Source organism: Diadema antillarum, unplaced genomic scaffold (assembly GCF_040938485.1).
Source record: "Diadema antillarum isolate AM-2024a unplaced genomic scaffold, OU_Dant_1.0 seq00001416_RagTag, whole genome shotgun sequence".
NCBI classification, from domain to species: domain Eukaryota; kingdom Metazoa; phylum Echinodermata; class Echinoidea; order Diadematoida; family Diadematidae; genus Diadema; species Diadema antillarum.
This window is the reverse complement of record NW_027272168.1, coordinates 438,936-465,745: the sequence shown is the minus strand read 5'-3', so window position 1 is coordinate 465,745 and position 26,810 is coordinate 438,936. Positions and strand designations below refer to the sequence as shown.

Genomic DNA, 26,810 nt, shown 5'->3' with positions numbered 1-26,810 from the left:
CACACCAAAGCAATCCAGTCGATCTTGATCAAAATCATCAAACCACCCGCTAAAGCATGGGAAAGACGCCCCTTTTCGTGTTGCTGATTGCAATCAGCGTTTTCTCTGTGAGCAACGCTACCAGTGTCCCAGTCATCGCGTGGTCGAGTACTCGGTAATTATCATGATTACGATTTTTCTCTTTAAAATACACACCCACTGTGACCCAGCCTGGGCTGTCCCAGCTGCCCAGTCGCGAGCGCCAGTGCATGCAGTGGCCAGACCCATTATTGCATTGACATCTACACGTACAACGCAACGATGTACAGTGTGTACGGTCCTGTACTTGTCATGTCATGTGACTTGGCATTCATTCCTATTGATAACGATCATCAGCAGATTGCAAGTTTGGAGTGTTTTACCTCCGCCAGGGAAGGAGGAGGTTAAGTCAAAGTGATCATCGGCGTGGTTTGTCTGTTTGCAACATAACTCAAAAAGTTGGGTAAACAAACTTGCATCAAACGTCGATATTGACATCAGTTCGGGAAACCCACTCACAAGGGGGGCCCCTATAGATCCTTATAAGTAACCCGTCCCCCTTTAAAGTAACCCCGTCCCCCTTATAAGTAACCCCCGGGGCACCCCTTATAAGGAGTCTCCACGCTGAGTACTGAGTACGGAGACTCTCTCGTACTCAGTCGCCACGTCTGCACTCAAGCATTGCCGCGCCGCCGCGCCTGGCGACACTCGCGCCAGTAATCGCTCGCATTTCAGCATTCGCATGGGTCGTTTGACATCGCATTTAAATCCATGATTTTAGATATGATGCCTCAAACCGATTTTGCTCAAATTTCGTGAGTAACTAGGAAACTTGTGAAGCTTTATGGACATAATCAAGCGAATTGCCGCAGTCCTTTCATTTTCGCGTTGCATTGCAAAAAAGCGTGGAGACTCCTTATAAGGGGTGCCCCGGGGGTTACTTATAAGGGGGACGGGGTTACTTTAAAGGGGGACGGGTTACTTATAAGGAGGGGCCCCCCTTGTGAGTGGGTTTCCCGAACTGACATGAACTCTGTCTGAATTTTGAAGAACACCTCATTCCTTAAATTTTGATAGTGATCCAGGAATGGAATTTGTATTGATTGTGGAGTTGGAATGGAAGTAACTCTAAAAACTAAAGATCTTTGAGAGAAAACTTACAATTAAAACAGATGAATGTTTGTGACAAGATGGAAAAAATGAAAAAAAAGACGAAAAGAATGAATTTAAAACCATTTTAAGAAAATGAAGCAATTAAGAAGTTGAGGAAAACTAACTAGGTCTAGGTCATATATATCCATGCTGTCCGGTCTGTACTGTAGGCCTACATTCTCATAGAGCCCATACCTGTCTATATACAGTCAAACCTGCCTTAGCGGCCACCTCTCTATAGCGGCCACCTGTCTATAGCGGCCACTGAAAAATCCCCCCGAGAGAAAAGCCATGTTAAAGACCCTGTGTATAGCGGCCACCTGTCTAACGCGGCCAGCGGCCACAAATTTTGTTTCCCGTGGTAGATTTTAACCTGTCTATAGCGGCCAAAAACCTGATGGAGCCGTAGCCGAGCCGATAATTCAGCGTGTTTTTCTGCTTTTTAGCCGTGCCAGTCATTCCTGGGCAACGTTCAGTGATCGCCACCGTTGCATTCATCACTTATTCAGTCCCAATAATGCACTAGTGTTAATTTTTCTTCATGACTGTGCACATGCTACGGTACTGTGCAACAATTTCATAAACACCGGCATTGTTTTATGCATGATACACACGTGTGCATACGTACACACATACATGTACATGTAAGTGTTTATAGATGTATACAATGATGATACATGTACATGTAGGCAATGTACACAAAGTTGGATTACCTGTCTATAGCGGCCACCTGTCTATAACGGCCACTTTTTCCGTATCCCTTGGGTGGCCGCTATAGACAGGTTTGACTGTACATACATGTATGTAGACTAGGTCTACATAGAACCATGTGGGCCTGTAACGAATGGACTTTCAACAAATCCAACCACTTTGAAGTACGAGATCCGGTGCCACCTGATTAGACATTTCTACAGTACAAGCCAGGTGTCTCGAAAATAATGATTGCATAATCATGATTCATGCATAGTCACTGACAAAGGAATTGTTTCCCAAACTCCAGTCTTTTGGCTGCTGCGCCTTTTCATTCAGAAACGTCTGAGAAGCAGCAAACGTCTGAACATGACTAATTTCGTGTTGACTAATTTCGTGTAATTTACTGGGAAGATTCGCTCACTATATTGCTCACACATACTAATTACCTTTCCTAATATAGTGTGACATAGCCCACATATCTGCTTCATGTACTGTCTCTTTTTACTCTGGAAAAATGTGCTAAATTTAAGAAAGATGAAAAATGAGGGTACTTTACTACAATTCATATTCATATTAAAATCAATTAGCTAAAAAAGTTAGCTTTCCCTTTATAAGTACCGGTATCTACATTTTGCTAAAAAGAAATGAAGATATTTGAGCGGTGATATACTGATACATCCCACAACTGAACATGCATTTTCCTTGATTTAAGACAGTTATTATCATCTCCTGAGCATTTTGTTTATCGAGTTTTCAAAGCTGCCTTGTGTTTTGCTCTGGCTTGCTGGCAGCGGAGATCATTAAGATCAAAGCAAGGAAGAATGTTTAAAATGTTGCTGTGACACTCTTGACATAGACAGAGGCATGCATTAATTAACAAAATGATGGATATATCCATGTGTAGTACAATTTGTAGGTCCATAGTAGAACCTAGTAGAGCTACAGTTTAGTAGCGTGAACATGCATGCTTGGCCATCTCGTATTCCACACGTAGCTGATGTTACTGACAGATTTTACGCTCCGGTGGTTTTGAAAAGAAAAGATTCCTTTTGTTTTTGTTGCGAAACTTGCCACTCACACAACCGAGCATTTTGAGACAGCTTTTGGTGGTTTCTTTCCCCATTTTATTGTCATTTCCTATGGAAATGTTGGCCGAAGCGCTATCTCCGAGTGGGACGATGATTCCGTAGAGGTCTAACTGTTACAGTCTTGTTGCACAGGCGAATCAGCGTTTATTCAACCCACCATATCCTTTTCTTAAAAACCCCTATTATGTCCCTCCGGGCCAAGCAAAAATTCATGGTAATGATACATTATGCAAACTAGTATGACAAACAATATATTTGATCGCTAAGCTGTTCACCCCTTGTGTACAAAAAAAAAAACCGGGAGGCTTCCTATAGGTTTGTGCACAAGGGTGGACAATTAAGTGATCAAGTACATTGTTTTTCATATTTTTTGCATGAATCATGAATTTTTGCTTGGCCCGGAGGGTTAGAAAAAAAGGGTTTTCTTTGGGGGATAATATAATTAAAGGGGAAGGCTAGTAACTGATCAGTGGGAATCAGTGGAAATGCTGGGAGATGATTGTTCCAATCCTTATGGGATTCATTCAAGAGTTCACTGTATATCTATTGTTGTGTGAAAATGATTTGCTTCAGAACAGTCTCATATTCAAGTAATGTGCAGATTAATGCTCTGTCACTGACCAGGGACGCTAACCTGGAAGCACTAAACTGCACATTACTTGAATATGAGACCATTCTGAAGCAAATCATTTTCACACAACAATAGATATACAATGAACTCTTGAATGAATCCCATAAGGATTGGAACAATCATCTCCCAGCATTTCCACTGATTCCCACTGATCAGTTACTGGCCTTCCCCTTTAAGCAGCAAAAGAGGGGCTCGGATGTTTTTTTTTTTTTTTTTTTTGGGGGGGGGGGGGGGGGGGGGAGAAGGTTCATTAATTAATTCAGAATTGTGAATTTCTTCAGAGCTCTCTGCATGACTCTAATACATTTTGATCACCAAACCGTCCACCCCTGTGGACATACTCCCAGCTCTGAAGTTGACAAATTCTTTTGCTGCTTAATTATGTCCCTGAAAAGAAAATCCCTTTTCTGACCCTCCGGGCCGAGCAAAAATTTATGATTCATGCAAAAATGAAGTATGAAAAACCGAGTATACAGTACTTGATACTCGCAATTTTGACACATCGAGCACTGCGCAATATCATGTACACTTGTATCTTTCCCCTTCACTGACTGCAGGATTATCAAGCTTTACATCTTACAATGTTGCATGACAGAAAATTGTCATGATCATGGTGCATAGTATGAGGAAGTCTGTTATACAATAGCTTCCATATTTTAACATCCTACCTAGCAACAACAGTCAACATTCTTTACAAACACAATAGGTGATACGCCGATAGCGTGTCACCTAAAAATAATCATTGTAGTAAAACTTTTGAGTACCAAAAAATGAATACAATATTGACTCTTTTCATTGCTGAACTGGGCAACAAGAAAGTAATGATATCAACCTAGATAACTTGTACCAAAGCCCCCAAATTGCTCATTACAGAGCCACAAATTCATTGAAATCTTGTTTACATAATCTGTGGCCAGAGCAACCCAAATTTACTTGTGACAAAAAAGCAGAGGAAGTGACAGAGTAGTGATGCAAACATGTCAGGAAGTAAAACCAGTGAGCTACTTTTGAAACCAGTCACTCTGTGGACACATTGATCACCTGCATTGAATGTATTGTACAGCACATGCAATGGAATACCTGAATATCAGAAAGACCCAAGTCCATTAGAGAGAATTCAAAGAAAAATTGTTCTGATTTTTTTTTCTTCTGTTAGGGAAGTGTTATGTATATGAAATTGAAATGTAGATAGTAATTTTAATGATTATCATGTTGATTTTTATTTGTATTCAGTCACAAAGGATCTCCAAAGGTGATAGCTAAAATTTGGACTTTGGCCCTTGGTTATGTTCAAGTGTTTATTTGTCTTCTATATATCATGCAGAGCTCTTCATTACCTCCGCCAAGGGAGGGGGGTTATACTTTTGTTACCGTTGGTTTGTTTGTCTGTTTGTTTGTTTGTTAGTTTGTCCTTGTGCAAAATAACTCAAAAAGTAGTGAACGGATTTGGATGAAACTTGCAGGAAAGGTTTAGAATGATACGAGTAACAGATGATTAAATTTGGGAAGTGATCCGAGAATTTTGGGGGAATTTATGAAGGATTTTTGATATTTTGGCAGGAAGGGTTAATGAACTTGGGAGATCAGGCTGCGCGTAGTTGAGGTTTGCAAGCGCACACTAAAATGCGTGCTCTAGTTTCTGCTAGGGCAAGGCACGCTGTGCAGCTGAGCGTTTATGATGTAACAAAGGCTTCTATATCGGGAAATCGGGCAACTTTCAGCACATAATGCTATAAGTATGTAAGGGTGGAAATCACTGACATCTCTATGGAAGAACAAGATCAGTGGTGGAAATGAGCTGCATGCTTGGCAGAGGTCTGCGCTTTCAGAGTACTTCTCTAGTTACCAATGAAGTAAAATCTATTCCTGCAAGTTGGGGCATGCATATATATTAGTGCTTGATTGACTGGTTGATAGTGAAATCAAAGCTTTATCTCACCCCTCTTTCTTTCTTTCTTTCTTTCTTTTTTTTTTTTTGCAATGATATGTAGCTCACTCTGTGCATTCACTTTTCATTATGAAGAAACTTGAATACCATTTTGTTTAAAATTGTTTTTCTTCTGTATAATATCCACAACAGGGTGTGATGGCTATATCCAAATGTTCATTGAAACAAACAGTATACTTGGGTGACCCGCATCTCGTCATAGTTAATGTTTGCGCATATTTGAATCACATTTCGCCACTGAAATTCTTTGAAATCCAACTCACATACAGGAAAAATGCTGAAAATTCCAATGGAATCACAAGTTCACTGATCGATATCGAAAATTTGCAGCTATCGTTGTTAAGCGCGAACAATGCAAAAAAGTTGCGGGCTAAGGAAGGGGCCCGCAACTCGTCACCCGCGCTCCCCTAGACAAAGCACGCAAAAGACGTGTGCGGGTGACCGTGATGCTCCCATAGACATACATGTAAAAGATGCGTGCGGGGACAGTGGTGATACTTATAACACGTATTCCGATTAAAATTTCAGATTTTGCGAAAACTGTTCGGTTTTCACCACAATTTGCTTGGTTGTGGTAGCCCTGCCAAGTTTCAAGCGTACTGAAAACAGTCCTGGGCATAAATTTTTGTTCAGTGCGCTTAAAACAATTTTAAGCGGGGTGACGGTATTTGGGCCCCTGACGAGGTGCGGGCACCTCACTATACACTGAGCTGTTACTTTGAAATTATCATCATGTTCCTTCAAATTTTCACAGTGACCTGTTCTCAACAAGGCAAATCTCAGCTGGAGAGGAGATCTCCCAAGACTCTCTCCGCCAAGACTTCCTAGACAAGGGCCTTCAGGAAGATGTCAAGGTCATCGTCCTGATTCTGCTGGACAAGGTACAGTGAGATGTATATATGACATGTATATGTAGGGTTGACCGATGAGTGTGACCATCAACTACAGTATGACCATCCTCAGCAGGTTCATATTCATAACTTAAATACGAAATATGAAGGCAGCTGAGGATGTATACAACTACCAGAAATAATTTTGTGTTGAAACACACATACAATGTACATGTAGGCCTACGTTCATACATGTACATTTTACAATGTTCAACTTCAATGTCCAAGTAGATTGACATTTTCCCTACACATTTCCTTGGCCTTGACATGTTAAAAACTGAAATCGATTGTTTGATCATTTTGCTGCATAGCATTGTCTTCTAAGGCCGATCATAAATATTAATTTAGTAGTACATGTACTTCTTCTGTAGGATAGATTTTCCAAATGAAGGTATGTCCCTAGCTTTGAAGAGTACACACCTGCTGTAAAAAGGAAATTAAAAAAAAAAAAAATCAGTGGTAGATGACTCTGATGTACGTACCCTGTACACATTCTTACAACGTCAGATGATTTTAAGCTCTCTACATTTCAAATGTCAACTCGCTGAGCTCAAGTTCTTACCTCAAAAAGGGAATTTTGAATGTATACCATTTCTAGATTTATTATGGAAAAAAGTTCAAATGTGTGAAAAGCAGAAAGGAAATGGAAAAAACAGATAGGGACCAGGTACACTGTATAGTTTATTTCATATAATTCAGCAATTTCATATTACAGCAACGATGCTTGCGGTGGGTTTGGTGAACTTTCCTACTTTCATTTTTTCCCTTCTTAGTTAGGTCTGAATAAATCTTTTTGTACATCCATTGTTGCATAGAATGCCAACAGAAAATGTCCAATGCTATCTATCACTTTTAATACTGTAGATAACAAAGTGTTATAGGAATGAGACTTCTTGTGATGTTATATCAGTCAGTGTGTTCAAAAAAGCCTTGAAAACACATCTTTTCAGTAGCAACTAGTTCGTAGCTGTATATATAACATTTATCCAATTATACATACTGTCGTACATGTTTTGAATTGATTGTAAGCGCTTTGGGCCTTGTGGGAAAAGCGCACTATAAATAATAGTAATAATAATAATAATAATAATAATATATTGAGAGGTCAGTCAGGAGTTTACTCCAGCTCATAAATTTTGCATATTTCTATTGCTTTCTCTCTCTCACTCTTATCACTCTCGTAGCTTTCACTTGGAGACCTGACACGCTATGGCAATGCCTACGATTCATCAAATCAGGGTGGTGTCATTCCAAATATCAAGGTAAGTACCAGGGTTGGTGGATTTCTCATCGCAGGCCAAAGATCTTTCATTTAATGTGTCAGGTCTCTGATTTTTAAGCCTTGATATGGTGCATCCTCTTTCTACCCAAAATGTGTTTAATGCTGAATAAAATATACTGAGAAGTAGCTGTGTTGGGTCAGTGTCTCTGCAGAACTGACTAATGGTATGGAGGGACTTCAGTAATCAAAAGAAAGAATTTATGACATGTGTGTACAGTATTTGACTGTTCAATAACAGTTACATTCAGATGGTGATCCTTAACTTCGAGGATAAGCGCGTAGATAAGTATGGGCCGCCAAGTGTCGCATGGTCTCATTCGTTGTGAAATAGTAATGGAGGTCTGCCTGTGCACTCTTGTCATGCTGTTGATGAAATTGCTATTTTGTAAATAACGAAATGACAATTTCATCAACAGAATGTCAATTTCATCAAAGAAATTACAATTGTAGAATTGATGAAATTGTCATTTGGTGACAAAATGACTGATTTCATAACGAAAGACACTATTCCATACTTGGCAACCCATACTTACCTACGAACTCATCCTTGAAGTTAAGGATCACCGTCTGAACGTTACTAAAGATCAACATGTAAATGATAACTGGCAGTGGTGGGTCTGGTTGGAATGATCCATCTAAAAGGTCTGAAATTACAGCATTCCAAACCCTGAGTTTGGAACATTCTGCACATTCCTGACTGCAATGGTCATCATCTGTTATGTTTAGTGAGTTAATCAAAGTACTGTATAGAACACATACTGTCAAACTGGAATTTTCATATGATACGTTGTAGCTGTCATCACAGCATCTCCCCCAGAACAACGTGGCTTTGTGCTCCATTTGCATTTAGGAAGTATCCATTTATATCATCTAATGTTGCTCTTATTATTGCATAAAATACAGAAATTTCTTCATTTGTTTGTTCTATGGAAATTGCTGTTTAAACTGGTATTATTTGCCATTCAGTCCTCTGATCAGAGATCACAGCCAAATGTTACGCCCAGGGTGAACATAACAAATGTGCGATAATCATACACCTACTGTATATTCCTTGAGTATTTTTGTGTGCTCGTATTTGACTAATCATGTACAATTTGTAATTATGGGATGCACACCCTAATACCTGGTGAATACCTGTTCACTCTTCCTGGGTCCAGTCATCTATGGAAAGTGCAGCATCCAGCTTAGTGCTGCCCCAGACTGATACATCCAGCCTGGTGGATGACCTCATCTCCAAGGTCAAGGGTCAGAATGGAGAGGTCACAGAGCTCACTGACCCAGAGGAGCTCAGTTCTGTTGCCATCAGCCCCAGCAGAACCAACCTTGTCATCGTTAGAGTCGCACCAAGGTTAGTAGTACATGTTAGATTATGTGCTTCCGACTTTACCAGAGTCAAAGGGAATCTCCCTGAAATCACTATGACCCTCAAGAATTTACATATTGGTCTATAAATCCAGTGTAGATGAAACTCTTGATTTGTATTGTACTAACTCAGACTAGTATGATAATCTGAAGTTAGTCTGTTAAATACTTGTGGAGGTATATGTTAGCTTTGGCTACTGTCTGCAAGAAGTGGCCGCAAAGAACTTAAGAATGCAGTTTGGCTGAGCACAATTACAACCCTTCAAAAAGAGTGAGAGATATTATTCATATATGAGCACCCATTATCATCACTGCACTGAAGTGTATAATACAGATGAGAAAGCATCCTCAAATGTAATATTTCTGTTCTCTTATATTAGTCACCCAAGTAGTTGGACACGCTTACCAATGGTTGCTTGGGGAGACTCAAGATTCAGTGCATGGAGTTTGGTGATTGATAAGGTTGATATTATTTTCGATACATTGTATCTGCAAGTGTATCCAGTTTTGTATGGTTTTGGGCTCTTTCACTCTCACTCTCTCTCTCTTCCTCTCTGTCTGTTGGTCTGTCCGTCTGCCTGTCTGTCTGTCTGTCTGTCTGTCTGTTTGTCTGTCTCCTGATGTTTCTTTCTGGCTAACTTGATTATCAAAGTGATTCCATGGAAGAGCAGCTGCAGGCGGCAGATGGACTGGTCAAGTCAGCGATGCACGGCTTGAGAGCCAAATCAGATGATGTCCCCTACACTATCATCTTCTCTGCTGATGACATGTCAAAGGTAATCAGAGATGTGCATAATCACATGTTCAGTGTTCAAATTGAACACAACTTAATGGTAGTTATGCTGCCAGTGTTATCATAGCTGGATCTGATAATATATAATTTGGTAGTACGTAGATTTGTGTGTGTTTGTATGTGTACATGGGTTTCTTTAAGCCATGATGTCAATGTATGGGAAGGAGGATGACGCAGTTACAGTACAAATTAATTACAGTGTATCTGGGCTATCTGGAAATAGAATTAATCTTGGTATCAGATGTTTGAGTATGTGTTTTTATGGTTGGAGGTATGAAACCCAATTTTGGCGGAATTTCACTGAAGTGCTGACTGTCAAATGACATCTTATCAAGTGGACAAAAAGAACCAAAACAGTGAATCAAGCACCTACAAAGAGAGGAGATTAATTTTGCAGTGTTTTGTGCAAGACAGAAAACATGCATTTATTAGAAAACCTAGGTCTTATGTTTTTTTTAATTTCTCGCCTGCTGTGTCAGTGCTGTGCAGGCCATACATTTCATTGAAACATGTGTTCAATTCTAATGAAAGATTATTATGGTCACCTCTTCATTCTCCCTTGTCCCTCTTCATCCACGGTAATGGCGCTAGCAGCAATCGTCTCACGCCAGTGGTCGTCGTCTCTTGGAGGCCACAGAGACTGCAGACAACCAGAACTTCACTTTCATCAACTTCTCTCAGGACGGATGCATGGCCTACCTGTTTGCCGACAATATCACCGTGGAGCTGATGGTGAATGGCGCGATCAACAGAACTCTTGTGCTCCCCAACGATAGATGGAACTTTGAGGGTGTCTGTGAAAATAACTTCACATACCAGTAAGTTGACAAGTACTGTGAAATGAACAATGTTCGTGTGCATTTTAGTCCCGCAAATTTTTGTGCCAGTCAAGATTTGCAAAATTGAAATGCGCACAAAGTTCTCGTCTACACTGTATCCGTTGAATTCCAGTGGCAGTTCGCGATAATTTCTTGCCGCGAAAAGGTTGTCAGCTCAAATTTCGCCAAAATTTGTTTGTGAAATCCTCTTTCAGCACTTTGCCCATTTGATTCCGAAATACTTTTCCTATCATGATAACATTTGGAGACCACTTCTTCAGGATGTATGGAATGTTATAGCTGTTCTTTTTTTTTCCAGGCATGAAATTCAGTTTAGCCTTCTTGATGCTATTACACTTATGAATCTATCACTTGTTATTGTGTAATTGTGTATTATGTAGTGATGTTCAGGATGTCATGACAGTGCAGACGGCAGATTGAAATTTGCAATATTGTAAACGAAGTAAACACATCATGAAATAATTTCATCACAAAGACTCAAACCTTTAATCTTTTATTGATATTGTAAAAGTAAAAAAGTAATTACGTCTGTCCCCTGTATGAGAATATGAAGTTATCTTTTCTAATAGGCTACTTTATCATCGTGCGTATTATTTGTAGCAACTCTGGTGGAAATATTGCATTGTTGATCAATAGTTGAGGTAGTCTACCAGGTAATTTAAAACCAGAAACGTTTGTGTGCATTTTAATTTTGCGAATTTCGCGAGAGCCAACTTTGCGAAATTAAAGTGCATGCAGAAGTTCTTGTCTACACTATATGCATTGAATGCCAGTGGCAAAAATTTCATGCTGCGAAAAATTCTTACATTTCAGTACTTGATGTTTGAATTCAAAGGCATCGTATCTGTTTTTATTTTACCTTTACACAGGCTGACTTTCAGTGTTTCTGATCTGCGGAACGAGAATGGGTCTGAGTGGATCACCAGTGTCTCCATTTCGTGAGTTGGATTCAGTGCTTTTTGTCCACTGGTCACCATTGTCACATGTCGTTCGTTGGACAATGGTCCTTAACCCATTCTTTGCCAGGGACTTTGGACAGCATGTAGAATGCTGGGGGATTGTCAGTGCCAATGGGGGACTCAAAGAGCACAAAGGGTTAAAGGGGATGACTAGTAACTGATCAGTGGGAATCAGTGGGAATGCTGGGGGATGATTGTTCCAATCCTTGTGGGATTCATTTAAGAGTACACTATATATCTATTCTTGTGTGAAAATTATTTGCTTCAGAATGGTCTCATATTCAAGTAATGTGCAGTTTAATGTTTCCAGGTAAGCGTCCCTGGTCAGTGACGGGGCATTAATCTGCCCATTACTTGAATATGAGACCGTTCTGAAGCAAATAATTTTCACACAACAGTAGATATATAATGTACTCTTAAATAAATCCCACAAGGATTGGAACAATCATCCCTCAGCATTCCCACCGATTCCCACTGATCGGTTACTAGCCATCCCCTTTAAGCTGAAAGGCCATTCCATATTCAATATTCAATGTCATATTCAATGTCATATTCAATTTGATTCCATCAGATAAAGAGTATAAAATAAATCAAACTGAAAGGTGAATAGAAGTTTCTTTAAAATCTGACATGAAACGAGAAAGTTAAAGAAGACCAACGCCCAAACATCAATGTGGATAAAGCAGGAATATTAGTCGCACACATTGAAAGTTGGAGGAAAATCGGGCAGTTGATTATTAAAAGAGTTATGAATTTTTAAAGTTTTGGTACCATCATCGCTTGATAAGGAAGGACTACTATAATTTGTGATGAAATGATACAACAATATAAAAGAAAATTTAACATATTTTCACTTTTCTAGCATAATGAAAGAGCATGGGACTTGCCTCTTTCAGAAAGCAGGGGGAATGATATTACCTGTAACGTATGTCGGTAACAAGTCAGTTGAATGTGTACTTTTCATGAAAAATAATTTTTAGGATGTAAATGCCTGATCTAATTTGCGTTTATGTTTGTGACCAACCTGTGAAAGTCTAATATTCCAAAAGCTGTCTCGTGGTACATCCGATTTCCAAAGAAACTTTTAAACCCATCTGCCTATTTATGTTTTCTCTGGAAGTCAAATAGAGTATTGAGTATATTTTTACTCCCAAGTTACCACATTCTCCCATGACTCCTCCATGCAGAATGAATTTCAACAAGACTATCAACAACTACTGGTTTGTTGATTCAACGACCATCGTGTACCAACTGAAGGATCTGGTAGGCACCAACAACGAGAGCATCTCCTTGCCGGATGACCTCATAACCCCTATTGGCTGGTCCTACCACTGTGGGAACACAACGTTCGCCCAGGATAACCAGACTGACGTGAATTACTTCCTCAATGTCATGCTAAATAATTTTCAGGTACGCTAAGGTCCATGTTTCATGTCCTCCTTTTTAGATTTAGCCTTTGTACAAGCATCTGCTGTCTCTTCTATGTGCAAAAGGACTTCTCTTCAGCAATTTTACTAAGTCTCTTTTAAACAGATGCCTAAAAAACCATATGATTAATAAGTCCAAAATGCACTCTCATTAAAAAATACTTCATTCACTGCAGACAGATCACAATCAATTTTCTCAACTGAAATATTATAACCATCCAACATAGGAATATCAGTTGGTTTTTGTTTTTCTTTCTACTTCTCAAATTTTCATGATGAGCAAGAGCGTGCAAGGCAGCATAAATTCAGTCAGTAAAAACAAAACTTTGTGGTATTCTTCAAAATAATGAACCTGTGCTTGGAAATCTGTGTGTGTTTTTCTACGGGTATTTAAAAAATATTTTGTGTTTTTCTCATATTTATGTGTTTATGTCTCGATCCCTTTCTCAAACCCCAGCTGCAACCGATTGGTATAGAAAATAACCAGTTCTCATCAGCCAACGACTGCATAGGGTACTTCACCCCCGGCATCTGGATGGGCATCCTCACCACTCTCATGGTCGTCATCATCGTCGGCTTCGCCGTCGCGATGATGGCCAATGTCAAAGTCATGGACAAGTTTGATGACCCCAAGGGAAAGCCCCTGGTCATCAATGTAGCAGAATGATAAAAATAATATCTTCAGTGTACCTACTGTCAGAACAATTCCTCTCTTCATCTTCGTGTCTTTTCCACCTTTCTGTTTGTTTGTCTTTATTTACCTATTTCTGATTGATTTTATTATTACCCGCTTGTTGCTTCTTTTCCATCTTTGTTTCTGTTCATGCTCTCTCGCTGTTCATATATCTATCTTTGTGTGAGTACATTTGTGCAGAATATGAATAAGGTACTAGAATGTGAAATTTTTTTATTGATCATGCAATATTTGTGGATAAAGTTTTATATGTGTCAAAAGCTGTAGGACGTGCAAGGTGGTTCATTCCTCGCAGTGTTAATGGAAGTGGTCATGGGAGCCTGAATGTTTTCCACTGTCATGTTACAATTATATGTCGAGTGCATGGGGCTGTGCTGGTGCTTAGGATCAGTGAAACATGCAGGAAACAGTCACAGAAGGCATGAAAGTCTGATCATATCAGCAGAGATCTTTAGCTCTTTCATCAGCTGTTTTTGACTTGCTGATGATTCATATTGTATAGATATGATTGTACAAGCAGGATGTATCTTTTCCCGTTGGATAGAAACCAAAAATAATAATTCAAAGCTGTGGATTGCATCGCTGTTGTCTAAAAAGTAGCTCTGTATTAGACTGCTGTAGTAGCTATCATTGCCTTTGATAAACAGGATGTAGTGGGAACTGGTGTCGTGACCTTTAATAAATTGCACAAGTGTATCTGTAAGGTAAACCCCTTGTAGTCATAATTTAGTTTCATAATGGCTCAGTCATCCTCTGTTCAGGAACTAAACTTCCTGTCGATGATTAGATGTCTGCATATGTATCACCAGTACAGTGAATAGTATATGTATTGTTGGATAGATTTGGGGTTAAGGACATGGTCAACTGGACAGCTACATGTACCTGAGACAGTAATCATTACGTAATCATGTTCACACGTATTACAGGTAAACCTACACGTGGGAGATACACGTACGCATAGAAACACTGTCTTTGAAGTGAGATGGTTATTATTTGTTTGAACAGAAATCAGTGGTGTCAAATTATATCTCTATACATTTCTTGTGTACTATGTGAATGTCTGTTTATGATTAAATCTGGGACATGCAAATTCATGACATTTATTGTGTTGTTAATGTGTGTGTTTGTGTGTGTGTGTGTATGTGTGCATGCATGCATGTGCATGCGTGCGTGTGTGCATGTATGTGTGTGTGTTTGTGCATGCATGTGTGTGTGTTTGAATGAATGAATTAGTACATGTACAGCAAATGTGTTCTTGTCAATTATAATTTTGGTTTGATATTGTTAAATGTATAAACAAGTTTTTGATCAAGCTGTAATGTTAGGAAGCCCACTCCAATGTAGCAGCATGCCTCAGTCCAACATGAAGGCCTTGATGACACAATAGATACTGTAGCAAGGGCGATTTACTAGGTTATCTCTGGTAATTGGCAGTTACTTTCCAGATATCTATGCCAATGGGTTAACTGGTATGATATCAGAGACTCCAACCCCAAGCACCTTCTGATCTGGAGATTCTCCCGCCTGAAACCCCTAGCAAACGGGAAACTCCAAGTTGATGTGTGCGAAGTGCACATCACCTGCGTGAAGTGCGAAGTTCCTTGCGGCCGGGTCCAGCTTCAGGGTTCTAGATACTTTCTCAGGCTCATGCTGTTCTCAGGCTCATTTTTCAACATATGAATTACGATGGCAATAAGCTAAGTAAGAAATCCTTTCCAACGGGAGACACAGAGCCAGGGTGGGAGAAATTAAATCTCAAGCAGGAGAACGGGAGATTTTGCAAAAATGGGCTTTCGGCGGGAGATCTCCCGTCGAAAGTGGGAGAGTTGGAGTCTCTGTGATATTCTCTAGATTTAAATCTGATTTCAGATTTTTTTTTTCTCAAGTCTATACACATTTTGCTTAAATTTCCATGTATCGAAATAACCTGAAAATTTTGATTTCAATTTTTTTTAAAAACAAACCTCAATATCATCCCTGGTTAAAAAAAAAACACACACAAGAAAAAATCAAAATCAAAAGAATTGGACATGTTCCCCACATCTACAACACAGTGCACTCCCATCATAACGAACGTTTTAATGAAATTCTGGTTACAATGAAGTAAAAATTCAGGCCACAACATTATCCACTCTAAATACATTTCCATTATTTATTTGTTCGGTTATAACAAAATTTTGATACAACGAAAGAAAACTGCCGGTCCCCAGGACTTCGTTATAATGGGAGTCCACTGTAGAAGACAAAATACTAGTACAAGAATAAACGGCAATTACTTGCTCCCAAAGACACATACACCTCAATATTCAGTATTCTGTAATGTGCGGCGATACTTAAGGCCATTTATTTTGTCTCAAACAGTTATGTGCAACTGATCACATATTCCTTCATTATAACTTTAATCTGCGATACAAGTACGAAGGTCCCCCATTTTATCAACGTACGACTTAATATTCTGAGTTGCAGTGCTTACGAAACTGAAATTTTAATTCTGGAGAAATATCATTTATGATATATATCTAATCAATAAAGCCAAAGTTGTATTTAGAAGAACTCTTGAACCAAATGACTGAATAAGTACAGTTACTAATCCTAAAACACTAGCAAGAATAGTTATATATTTGTTTTTCTTTAAACTTTTAAATCATGAACACTCACAAACAGGTGATACCCTTGGCAAACCGACAGATGCTCGAACCTGGACAAAAATAATTTCACACAAGTATGTACATACTTTAGGCAAGCAAAACTGATGAAAATAAATACATGTATGTGGTGTAGGCTGGAGAAGGAATCAACCTTTTCTCCGTTGAATTTTGAGGAAAATTACATTGACTTATCATTGCCATCTGGCGTGACTTCACAGATTACAAATTTTCATCCCGGGCACAAGAAGAACAAATGAACAAATCTGGACCTCGGTGAATGCAGTGTCTTCTTTAAGAAATAATGAAGTTGCAAGAATTTATTGGGGAAAGGGGATTTATGTACAACACACCACTTATTTCAGATCTGGTAGTGAGGCTACTCAAGTAAAACTGAAAAAAAAAGGTTTGTTCTGAATGTACTTCCAGTGTATACTTTCTATCACGTTTATCAGCAAGTTCAAATGTATATTTTTGATCACATATATCAACAATGGCAAAATATGCTGACCCCTCACAAAAAAATTATCAACCTCCCCCTGCCCCCCTCAAAAAAAAACAACAAACAAACACACACACACAAGAGAGAACATAAACATTGTATGTTGCATGGTACCAGAGCAGACATAACAAAAAATTGTGCTTTTCATAATATATCGTGATTGTACCGACTTGAAGGCATCAATTTTGGTCTTCATTCTCTTTTCTTGCTTAAAACTTTCTTGCTCAAATCTAATTGCCCTCTTTCTGTGTGTCGGGGACTTAGGACAAATTATTATGTATAATCTTATGCAGTTTTCTGTGCCAATTTGCACACAAAGGGTTAAAGGAGACCTCCGGGTGATTCTCAGATTTTTACATTTGTACAACTATAAATTAGTTATACTGAGGACAGAGTTTCAGAATTTGTGATAATTGGGATGAAGAATAAGAATATTTTCCAAAAATAGAACAAATTGCAATGAACAAGGATGATGACATGGCAGAGTCACCATAAGAATGCATGAGTTGGGGCTCAAGGAAGCAGAACAAAAGAAGAAGGCATGCGTAGATTATAGACAGGTGAACTCGCAAGCAAGCGGTATTGTTATGGAATTACACTGCTATCATTTCTGAAATATGTGAACCTTCTATGTCATCATCCTTGTTCAGTGTAATTTGTTTAAGGTTTTTCAAAGTATTGTTTCTCTGCTCAAGAACCACAATAAATTCCACAAATCTATACAGAGAGTTGTCGATTTATGTACTACATGATGTGAAATTATGAAAATCGTCTGGAATGTCCCTTTAACCGTCCATTGTCTTCGTTTTTTTTTTTTAATATGGTCATCACTTATATGATCACGCAAGACAAAGTGAATCATGTGTGTACCTCTTTCTGGTGATGACAAAAGAAGCCCAACAACAATATCAATAAAGTCCTGGTTTTAAAAGAACTGAAAATCTGCATGATTCTAATTCAGTCCTCTCACTCCTTGACTTGCTAACTAACCTCAAGAAATTTTATATCAGCAAACTCAATGTATTACCAAATTACTCATCTTAAAAGCATCCATTGCCAAGCAGCAGACAAAATATGTATTTCTTTGCATCAAAATTAATATGACATAATTTCAGACAAGATTGTATCAGAAAAAAAAAAAATCTTCTCTTCAGAAAATGCAGGACTGCCCACACTCACACAGCAAAATCTGGGAGGCTCCAGAGAGGTGTTAGTAAGATGTACTTTAATGTCATATGCACCTCAATAAGCAATAATATGTCCACAATCATGCAAGATTTTATATTCATTGGTTGGGATGTGAAGAAATATTTTATCTTTCAAGCAGCCTCCTGCAGACTTTGGGAGATGTGGTAAGTTTGAGAATGCATCAACATTTTGACAGCTCTCCATTCGCACAAAATTGTTTGAATATCAATGGCAAAATAGCTACCAAGATATGCTGAAATAGAGATCTTCACTTTCAGCCAATTTTAAATTGAAAAAAAAAATATATATGTATATTTCCTTGAATATATCTAAATAAATTACAGGGTTGCCGTAATATGGCCACATGATAATCATGAAGCAGATTGATGTGACAAATGATGAACCCACATATATGGAGGACCTAAAGGGATATTGCAAATCTAGAGTCTTATAATGAAATTTGAATTAAAAAATTGCAATCAATTTGAAATAAATTGTAAATTATGTGTGAAATAATAGTGAACTATTTGTGAATCATTTAAAAATGTGCTTCAAAATCTTACATAAATTTGCTATGAATTGTGAATCATTTGTGATATCTATGCACACTTTGTACAAGAAGACCAAAACACAATGTCCTGTCAGGGCTTCCACATAAATTCCCATTGTTTCTCTGAATCTTTCACAAGATTCAAGCTGGACATCATCTCTATCTTATAGTAGCTTCTAAACTAAGGATATGAAATATTTTGTGTTCATGAAAAAACAGCACAACCCTGATCATGGATCTATCATTTGAGGGAAAAATATGGATAAAAAGGGGAATGAAACAATATAAAAGCTTTTTTTTTTTTTCAAAACAAAATAGTGGATACATAACTACTGGATACAATGATAACATGAAACTACTACATACACATGTCATAAAAATTTAATGTGAGGAGGGTTTCTATAATTTATTTTGGAACTGATTAAAAAAAGTTAGCTGTCACACACTTAAACTTCCTATTAAAACAAGCATTGCTAAAAAAGAGATACTAAGAATGATTTCATTCATGACTCTATGGTTGATGATATGAAATTTCTGCCCTGGAGTATATTTCTCTTGTTCGGTATGTTAATTTCCAGCGACACTGAACATGTATCACCTTTTCAAGTGTAGTCTCAGAATATTCATCCATTCTTCCTTAGTAGCCTTTTCACTTTAGTTCGAAACATCGGCCAGATTTTATCCCATAATAATGACAAGCATCACTTGAATAGGATTGCTTCTACACAATGATATTTGTTGAATCAAACTACTTCGCATGACTTACTTTTCAAATCAAAAATAAATAATGATTACAAACAGAATGCCTAAACATCCGTGCACAGTCCCACACACCTATTTTGGTGACAGAGACACGTAATGCAAAAGAGTTTTAGCCAAAATTTGTGAAATTCCACGAAGTAAATAATGTTGCATAATGTATGATCGCAAATGTTTGGGAATTTGCATGATGAACCATTCAAAACATAGGTAGAATACAGTAGCTTCTCCTTATATCACAGACTTTGAAATTACCTCTGAACATACTGAGGTTTTATAATTACACTTGCACTAGCTTTAAGTGTTTCGATGTCCACACAAATCTAGTGACAGTGATATGTGTGTGTCTTCTTATTCTAGCAACTGAGGAGAAAATATACAATGTGCAGAGTATATGGATGCACAGTGTTGCTATCACTGCCACTGTCATTAAGCATATGCTATCTTTGTTGTACACTGGCAATGGGAATATGATTGGTCGAGAGTCAACTTGGCTTGCCATACTACTGAATGTTAGGCTCACTGCTGTGCACAGCGCGCTGTAGCGGTGCCGCACTTTGTGTCATGCATCATATGTTCTACGTCCAAGAGGTCCCAGAGTTTGGAATACAGGGGACTTCGACACCGCTGACATGTAACAGACATATCACAATGTATTGAAAAGTCCCAGTCATTTTCATTCTTAATCTTCACAAAAGAACAATATGGTACGAGACATCATGTGTTGCCCTTGATAAAGGGTTGGTTTGACACCTAGTTCAACCCTCACAGGACGGAATACATACATACTGGACTTTACGTATCCTCCTACAACAAAACAACAATACATGCTAAATCTATATATAGAATATCATTAATCCAATGCCGAGGAGACAGAACCTCACAATAAATTAAATGTTGGTAATTAGTAAATCTGATTTGAATTTCGCATCTATACCCTGGTAAAATCTAAACATATGTGATTTGGTTTGACAGACTAGATTGATTATACTTGACTCTCTTGTGTGAATCATCAAATGTGCAGGCTTCATGTAACATAAAACTGCAACAGTAAACTGCAAAGTGGTCCCATGATCAAAAGGGTGTTGACATAATAAGAATCTCCTGTGTGTGACTGTTAACATTTACAAAAGGTATCATTATTCATTCTGATAGTTCCATGGACAACATTACAAGAAGCAAACATTTCGTCGCTGGGGTGACAACACCTTGTATCTGCAATTTTGGTGAAAATGACTTTTTTTGGCATAATGGTCAAATACTGTAAAACGAGGAATGTTCGCGTGCATTTTAATTTCGCGAATTTCGCGAGAGCCAAGATTCACGAAATTAAAATGCACGCGAAATTTTTTATCTACACTATAAGCATTGAACGCAAGTGGCAATTCGCGAAAATTTCTTGCCACGAAAAAGGTCATCGGCTCCAATTCGCGAAAATTTCGTGCCGCGAATATATCATGTTTTACAGTAATGGGTCAAGTGATGTCTTGGCCAAATCCCAACTGTCTTACTCCAAAAATGAAGCCACCATGGCATGTCAAAGGAAAGGCTGTCCCATTCACTGAAGTGCTTTGGCCGCCATGTTTTTTGGCTCTCCTGAACATTTGCCATTTTGTAGATACGAGGGCTTGTCGCCCCAGTGACGATCTATTTCATTTGTCTTCATGCTCTTAAAAATTTGCTTTCTTTCATACTGCACTCCATTTCATACACTAATAACACATTTAATGGTTTGGCAATACTATAGTGGGAGCCTGATAGAGAAAAGTCCCTCTGTGTCGTTAAGTAACATATCAGCACTTTCAAATGACCCTGGTCTGAAAAGTTTGACTGTCACCCTTGAAACTTAAACAGAAATAGTTGAAAAAGAAAGAAATATGCCTACCATGCATATTAAACATTTTGGTAGACAAAGTCTATCCGCAAATGCATGTAAAAGTGCATCAGTTAGTTGTGCCCCATTTCTGTGTGTGAACATACTAGTGCTCACATCTGTCCAAAGGATTAAACTGCACACACTCTTACAACTTACTTACTTGGACTCAATTTCAGTGATAGAACCAAAATGTGGTCTCCACAAATGTGACAACATTCGGCAAAAGACAAAAAAGCTGGCAAAGACTCTATTCATACTGCTTTAACTTTATAGATGCACATACACTCTCACATAAACACACACAGCCCCACACTTATGGTAAGCTCGGCAGAGAAACGTTAACTGCTCATCTATAATCATATATCATGTGCAGGCAACTCATAAATTGCATTATTACACAAGCTACTACTACAAGCCATTAACTGGTTAGCACAAATCCACTCCGACTAGAAATCACAGATATTGAAATATTGAAGGATTAAAAATCATATTTCTCTTCAATCATTCTTAAAAAGTACTAAATGTGAACAAAGGGGAAATTGACCAGAAATAAATATCATTTATTAGTGAAAAATTGAGCATAGAAAATGGGACTCTATCGGGATTCAAACCTGAGACCTCCTGATTGCTAGCCCCTTGCTCTATCGAATGAGCTATAAAGAGCCCTAGTACAGTGTTCATCCCAGAAACCCTGAATTCTCAATGCTCGTGTGGTCAGAAGCTATTGTAGTGTGTGTGTGTGTGTGTGTGTGTGACACACACACAAACTAGGGCTTTTTATCGCTCAGTTGGTAGAGCACCAGGCTAGCAATCCGGAGGTCTCGGGTTCTAATCCTATTGGAATTCCATTTGATTTGCTCAATTTTTCACCAATAGATTCTTAAAAACATTACATCAGCTTCCCTAATCTCATTTGTGTGCTCAAAATGTTTCAATGAATTTTTAAATTGCACTGAGCTGGAAAATACAAATTACTATTTTCCTCTCTACAACAATCAACCAGTTCCACTCATTTTTTAACAAACTATCATTATATTATTGAGCTTTGATGTAACATAAGTTTCTTCGCTTCAGCCCCCCACCCCCCCCAAAAAAACAACAACAGAAAAACAGAAAAAAAAAAGAAAAGAAGACTTGAAAGATTTTTGTTGTGGGTCTAGGCAAGTGCTAGGGTGTTATTATTTTTTTTAATCTTAGTACATCTCCACAGGCCAGTTATCTTACCTACATCTGGCAACTCATCACTTTATGTTACAGTTGCACTTCAAGTTTAACAACAATTGATGCAAAAACTTTAATAATTCAATTTAAGAATTGTTATCACCAAACTGCAAACAGCAAATGAGAGTTTGATCTAGGCACAAAAAAGCCTCCCTACAGTCTTAACTGTAAATGTCTGATGAATAGAAAATATCATATGTTGAAATGTAATATGTAGCTATTCTTCCGGATCACAGATGACTCAATGTAAAATTAATTTGAAGCTTAACTCATTGTGTCATGACATTGAATAACTGTGAGAAACTGCAATCTGCAAAAGACACTGAACTTTGTAATATGATAATGTCTTACCTTGGACTTAAGAACAAGCACAAAAATATATACCCGCTATATACATGTACAATATTCAATTGTTCGCTGTTACGTTTACATTTGGTCGTATATCAATGCTTTGTTGCACTGCAGTTATCCTTTCGCTCTTTCACTGTGTAAAACAAATACACATGTGCTTCTGGAGTGTTTGCTTTTGAGGCCTTTGCCTAATAAAACTTGCAGTTTATTGAAATTCATATCTCATCGCTTAAAGCAATTCAAGCATTTCCAACAGACACTGCTGGAGAGGCTGATATGACACAAAGTTGCAAGCACACTAAAAATAGGAATTACCCTGATTTCATGTGGCTTTCCATACAGAATTGGTATTGTTACTTTGTGGTGTCTGTGGGCTACACTGTTTGTTTGCATGGGAAAGAATGGGTAGAACAGGGCCCTGTTTGCATAAAACTTTCAGATCAAACTTATGTCAAAAATATAATAAGTCTGAAATTTTCAGCATAAAGCTATGTTTGACAATTCTGTGTTGCAGAAAGAGTTAGGTTTGATTTCAAACATAAGTACCATGAATCAAACATAAATTTATGCATACTGACAGATAAAAATCAAACACAAGGGCTTTGAATCAAACTCAAGTGCCTGAAATCAAACATGAATTGTTTGTCATCAACTCCTATATAAAGCATCAAAATACATAGAAATTTCTACGTTTAATATTGAACATAAAATAAAACATAACCTGCTTTCAGCCAATCAGAATCAAGGGTAGGGGAGGTGATCATCACATTTACATGTAGGCTCATCCATGCATAGTCATCAACCAAAAATAAATCCTGACTTAATCTTATCTAGTTTTATGTTGGATCCCAAGTTAGGTTTGATTACTATGTTTGATTTGGAATTACATTTGAGTCACAGTTTTATGCAACAGGACCCTAGCCTGCTCCAAAATGAAAGCTACAAACTAACACACACAATAAAGTTGAGACAGAGATATATCTGGCTTGGATCAGCAAATGCTTCCTCACATGTTCTGTATTTGAATGAGAGCATTCTAAATCTCTAGGAATGTATACATGAAATGCCCCCAAAAGGACAGAAAACATCTTCCTACAGCCTTCCACACAACGTCCCACAATATATCTCGGCAAGTTCTGGCCAATACTGACTTGCTCAAACACTCGACAGGAGTAGCATAAGGTCATTCTATTCATACACAGAGAGAGAATTCTATTTTCTCTTCTTTTTTTTCTGTATAAACACAGAAGTACTTAAAAGACAGCTCACTAAGAGCACACATCATTGAATCCTACCATTTTGGTCTGTCCGTTCTACGTCTCTCTGACAACTCTGCATTTGCTCACCAAGTCTCAATACATGGAAAAGGTGAGGGTGCAATCAGTCTGTCTTTGGCATGCCTGGAATCAAGACTATCTCACCTATAAGTAGTTTCAGTGTCACATCACATTGACATCAGATTTCTAGCAACCTCAGCAATTTATACAAGTTAGTGCACATGAGATGTCTATGATTGTCATACTTTTGCACTATACATGCTACACGTTTCTGAACAACCACTCTCTTCTGTGGCAAATTGTTTGGACAGATACATTTTGTATATGGTCCTTACTCTGGCACTGTCTTATATAATATGCACACTGGAACTCAAATAAATTAGCCTTTATCTCCCAACAACATATTTGATGGCCCAATAAATGACATTCAATGCATTAGTGTCATCAATATTATAATCTTTATGGTATTCTCCTAACAAAGTTGATAAAGCAATACCGTGGTATATGTATATGGCCACACATTATTAAAATATTACAGTACGATGAAAGTACAGCATACATTACGCTAGCATCAACTTTATCAATGCCATAAGGACTAAATACTAAAGAATTATATTCACAGAATTGGAATCAATTAAAGCAATATATAGGAAGTTGAACAAGCCTCCTATTATTAATATGTACAGCTTGCAGAGTGTTATTTCAGACATGCTATTTACACAATGATTATCAGTTGCCAACAATTCAAAGCTGCATGGTGGAACCTATTCTAGATACTCTGACAATAATTGCACTCTTCTACACAATTATTTCACAAATTTATCCCTTTATTCTCTGGCATCCTTCATTGTATTCATCCTTGTTTTGTTTGTTTTTTGTTTGTTTGCTCTTCAACCAACTAGTTTTGTTGCAGTACACAACTATTCTGCTCTCAATTTCTTTGAGTATACTTTGTGTTTTTAAATAATCCCCTAACCATGTGTCCCCCTAAATCTGTTTCATCCATACCACCACATTATCATATTACATGTTCTTATCTCACACACTGCTGCAGCATGTACATGTGTGGCAATATACATGAGCACCATGTACACAAATGTACACACACAAACACACACACACAAATGCATCCCCATGCCCCTCCCCAACACACACACACATACATACATACGCCCATAAGAAACACAGACACATGTAAAAGTGCTGTGTTGTTGGTTCTATATCCATAGGGATCCAACAAAATTCTTCATGGTGTACAAACCCTGACAGTAATACATGAGCTGAATTCTTCATCATACTGCCTCCTAGTTTGGTGAGAGGAAAACATCATCCATCCATCCTTCAGGTAATGACCTGTGGGAGGTCCTTAGAACAGACATGGACTAGTTGAAATTTAGGATGATGACTCACTTAATAAAAGTGCAGTTGCTCAGTTCCTCTCCACAATAAAATAGTTACGAAACTGCTATCAGTAGATAAATGATTCTGAAGAGGAGTATTAAAGATCCTTCTACATGATATTATGTAATAATGCCAAGTGGATGCCTTTAGCCTTCAAAAGAAAGGAAAAGATATTTCAGGAACACTTCCACCGTCTCCGCCACACCCACAGGCTGTACACTGACAATTTGATAACATGCTCTTTCTCCATCATGACTTCTACAAACTCCACTCTCCCTTAACATAACTCACACTCGGCGATGTTTTACCAAATCAATTTGTTGTTTGATGAGGGAACACCCCAAGGAAAAGACAATATGGCAAAACACAAATTCAACAATCTCTTCCTGCTCACTCATTCTTCATCTTTCTCTTTCTTTCTCTCCCACTGTATGTCTGTCTGTCCAACTCTTTGTCTCTCTCTCTCTCTCTCTCTCTCTCTCTCTCTTACCCTTCTTTCCACTTCCATCTATTTACATCAATCATTGTGCCTCTTTCTGGGAACTCCTCTACTCATCTCATTAGACATTCACATCTCTCTTCATTAACATCTCTCTGAATTCATATCTCTCTGCATTCATATCTCTTCATTCATATCTCTCTGCATTCATATCTCTCTGCATTCATATCTCTCTGCATTCATATCTCTCTGCATTCACATATCTCTGCATTCACATCTCTCTTCATTCATATCTCTCTGCATTCACATCTCTCTGCATTCACATCTCTCTGCATTCATATCTCTCTGCATTCATATCTCTCTGCATTCATATCTCTCTGTATTCACATCTCTCTGTATTCATATCTCTCTGTATTCATATCTCTCTGTACTCATATCTCTCTGCATTCACACCTCTCTGTATTCACATCTCTCTTCATTCATATCTCTCTGCATTCACATCTCTCTGCATACATATCGCTCTGCATCAACAGAGGCATCTTTCCTCAGCACTTCTCCATTAGTTGCCACAATCTCAAAATTACATCAACTCATGACTGGACTCATCGATCTACTTTACGGACTACATAATTTACGCAACAATAGCCTTTTGTATTTCTAGGATGTATGTGGCACTCTCCTCTGACCAATAACTACAATGCCTCCATCCTTCTTGACTTCAAGACCTTTGAAACCTCCAGTCCTACTAACAATCATAGGAGGAATTCTCCCTTCTGCTCCTCCTCCTCTATTAAAGTCGGTATTCATTTCCTCCATGGTGTGGCT

The 26,810-nt window shown here is 38.2% G+C and overlaps 1 protein-coding gene across 1 annotated transcript; it reads left to right on the top strand.

The window, feature by feature from the left end:
• On the top strand, nt 1-13,776 carry LOC139709235 (V-type proton ATPase subunit S1-like). The gene is made up of 9 exons (XM_071621188.1): nt 1-154; nt 6,285-6,411; nt 7,605-7,682; nt 8,860-9,050; nt 9,717-9,840; nt 10,452-10,675; nt 11,566-11,634; nt 12,843-13,065; nt 13,540-13,776. Exons 1-9 carry the CDS (start codon nt 57-59, stop codon nt 13,747-13,749), a joined length of 1,344 nt encoding a protein of 447 aa, XP_071477289.1. The 5' UTR covers nt 1-56; the 3' UTR covers nt 13,750-13,776.
• The last annotated feature ends 13,034 nt before the right edge of the window (nt 13,777-26,810 follow it).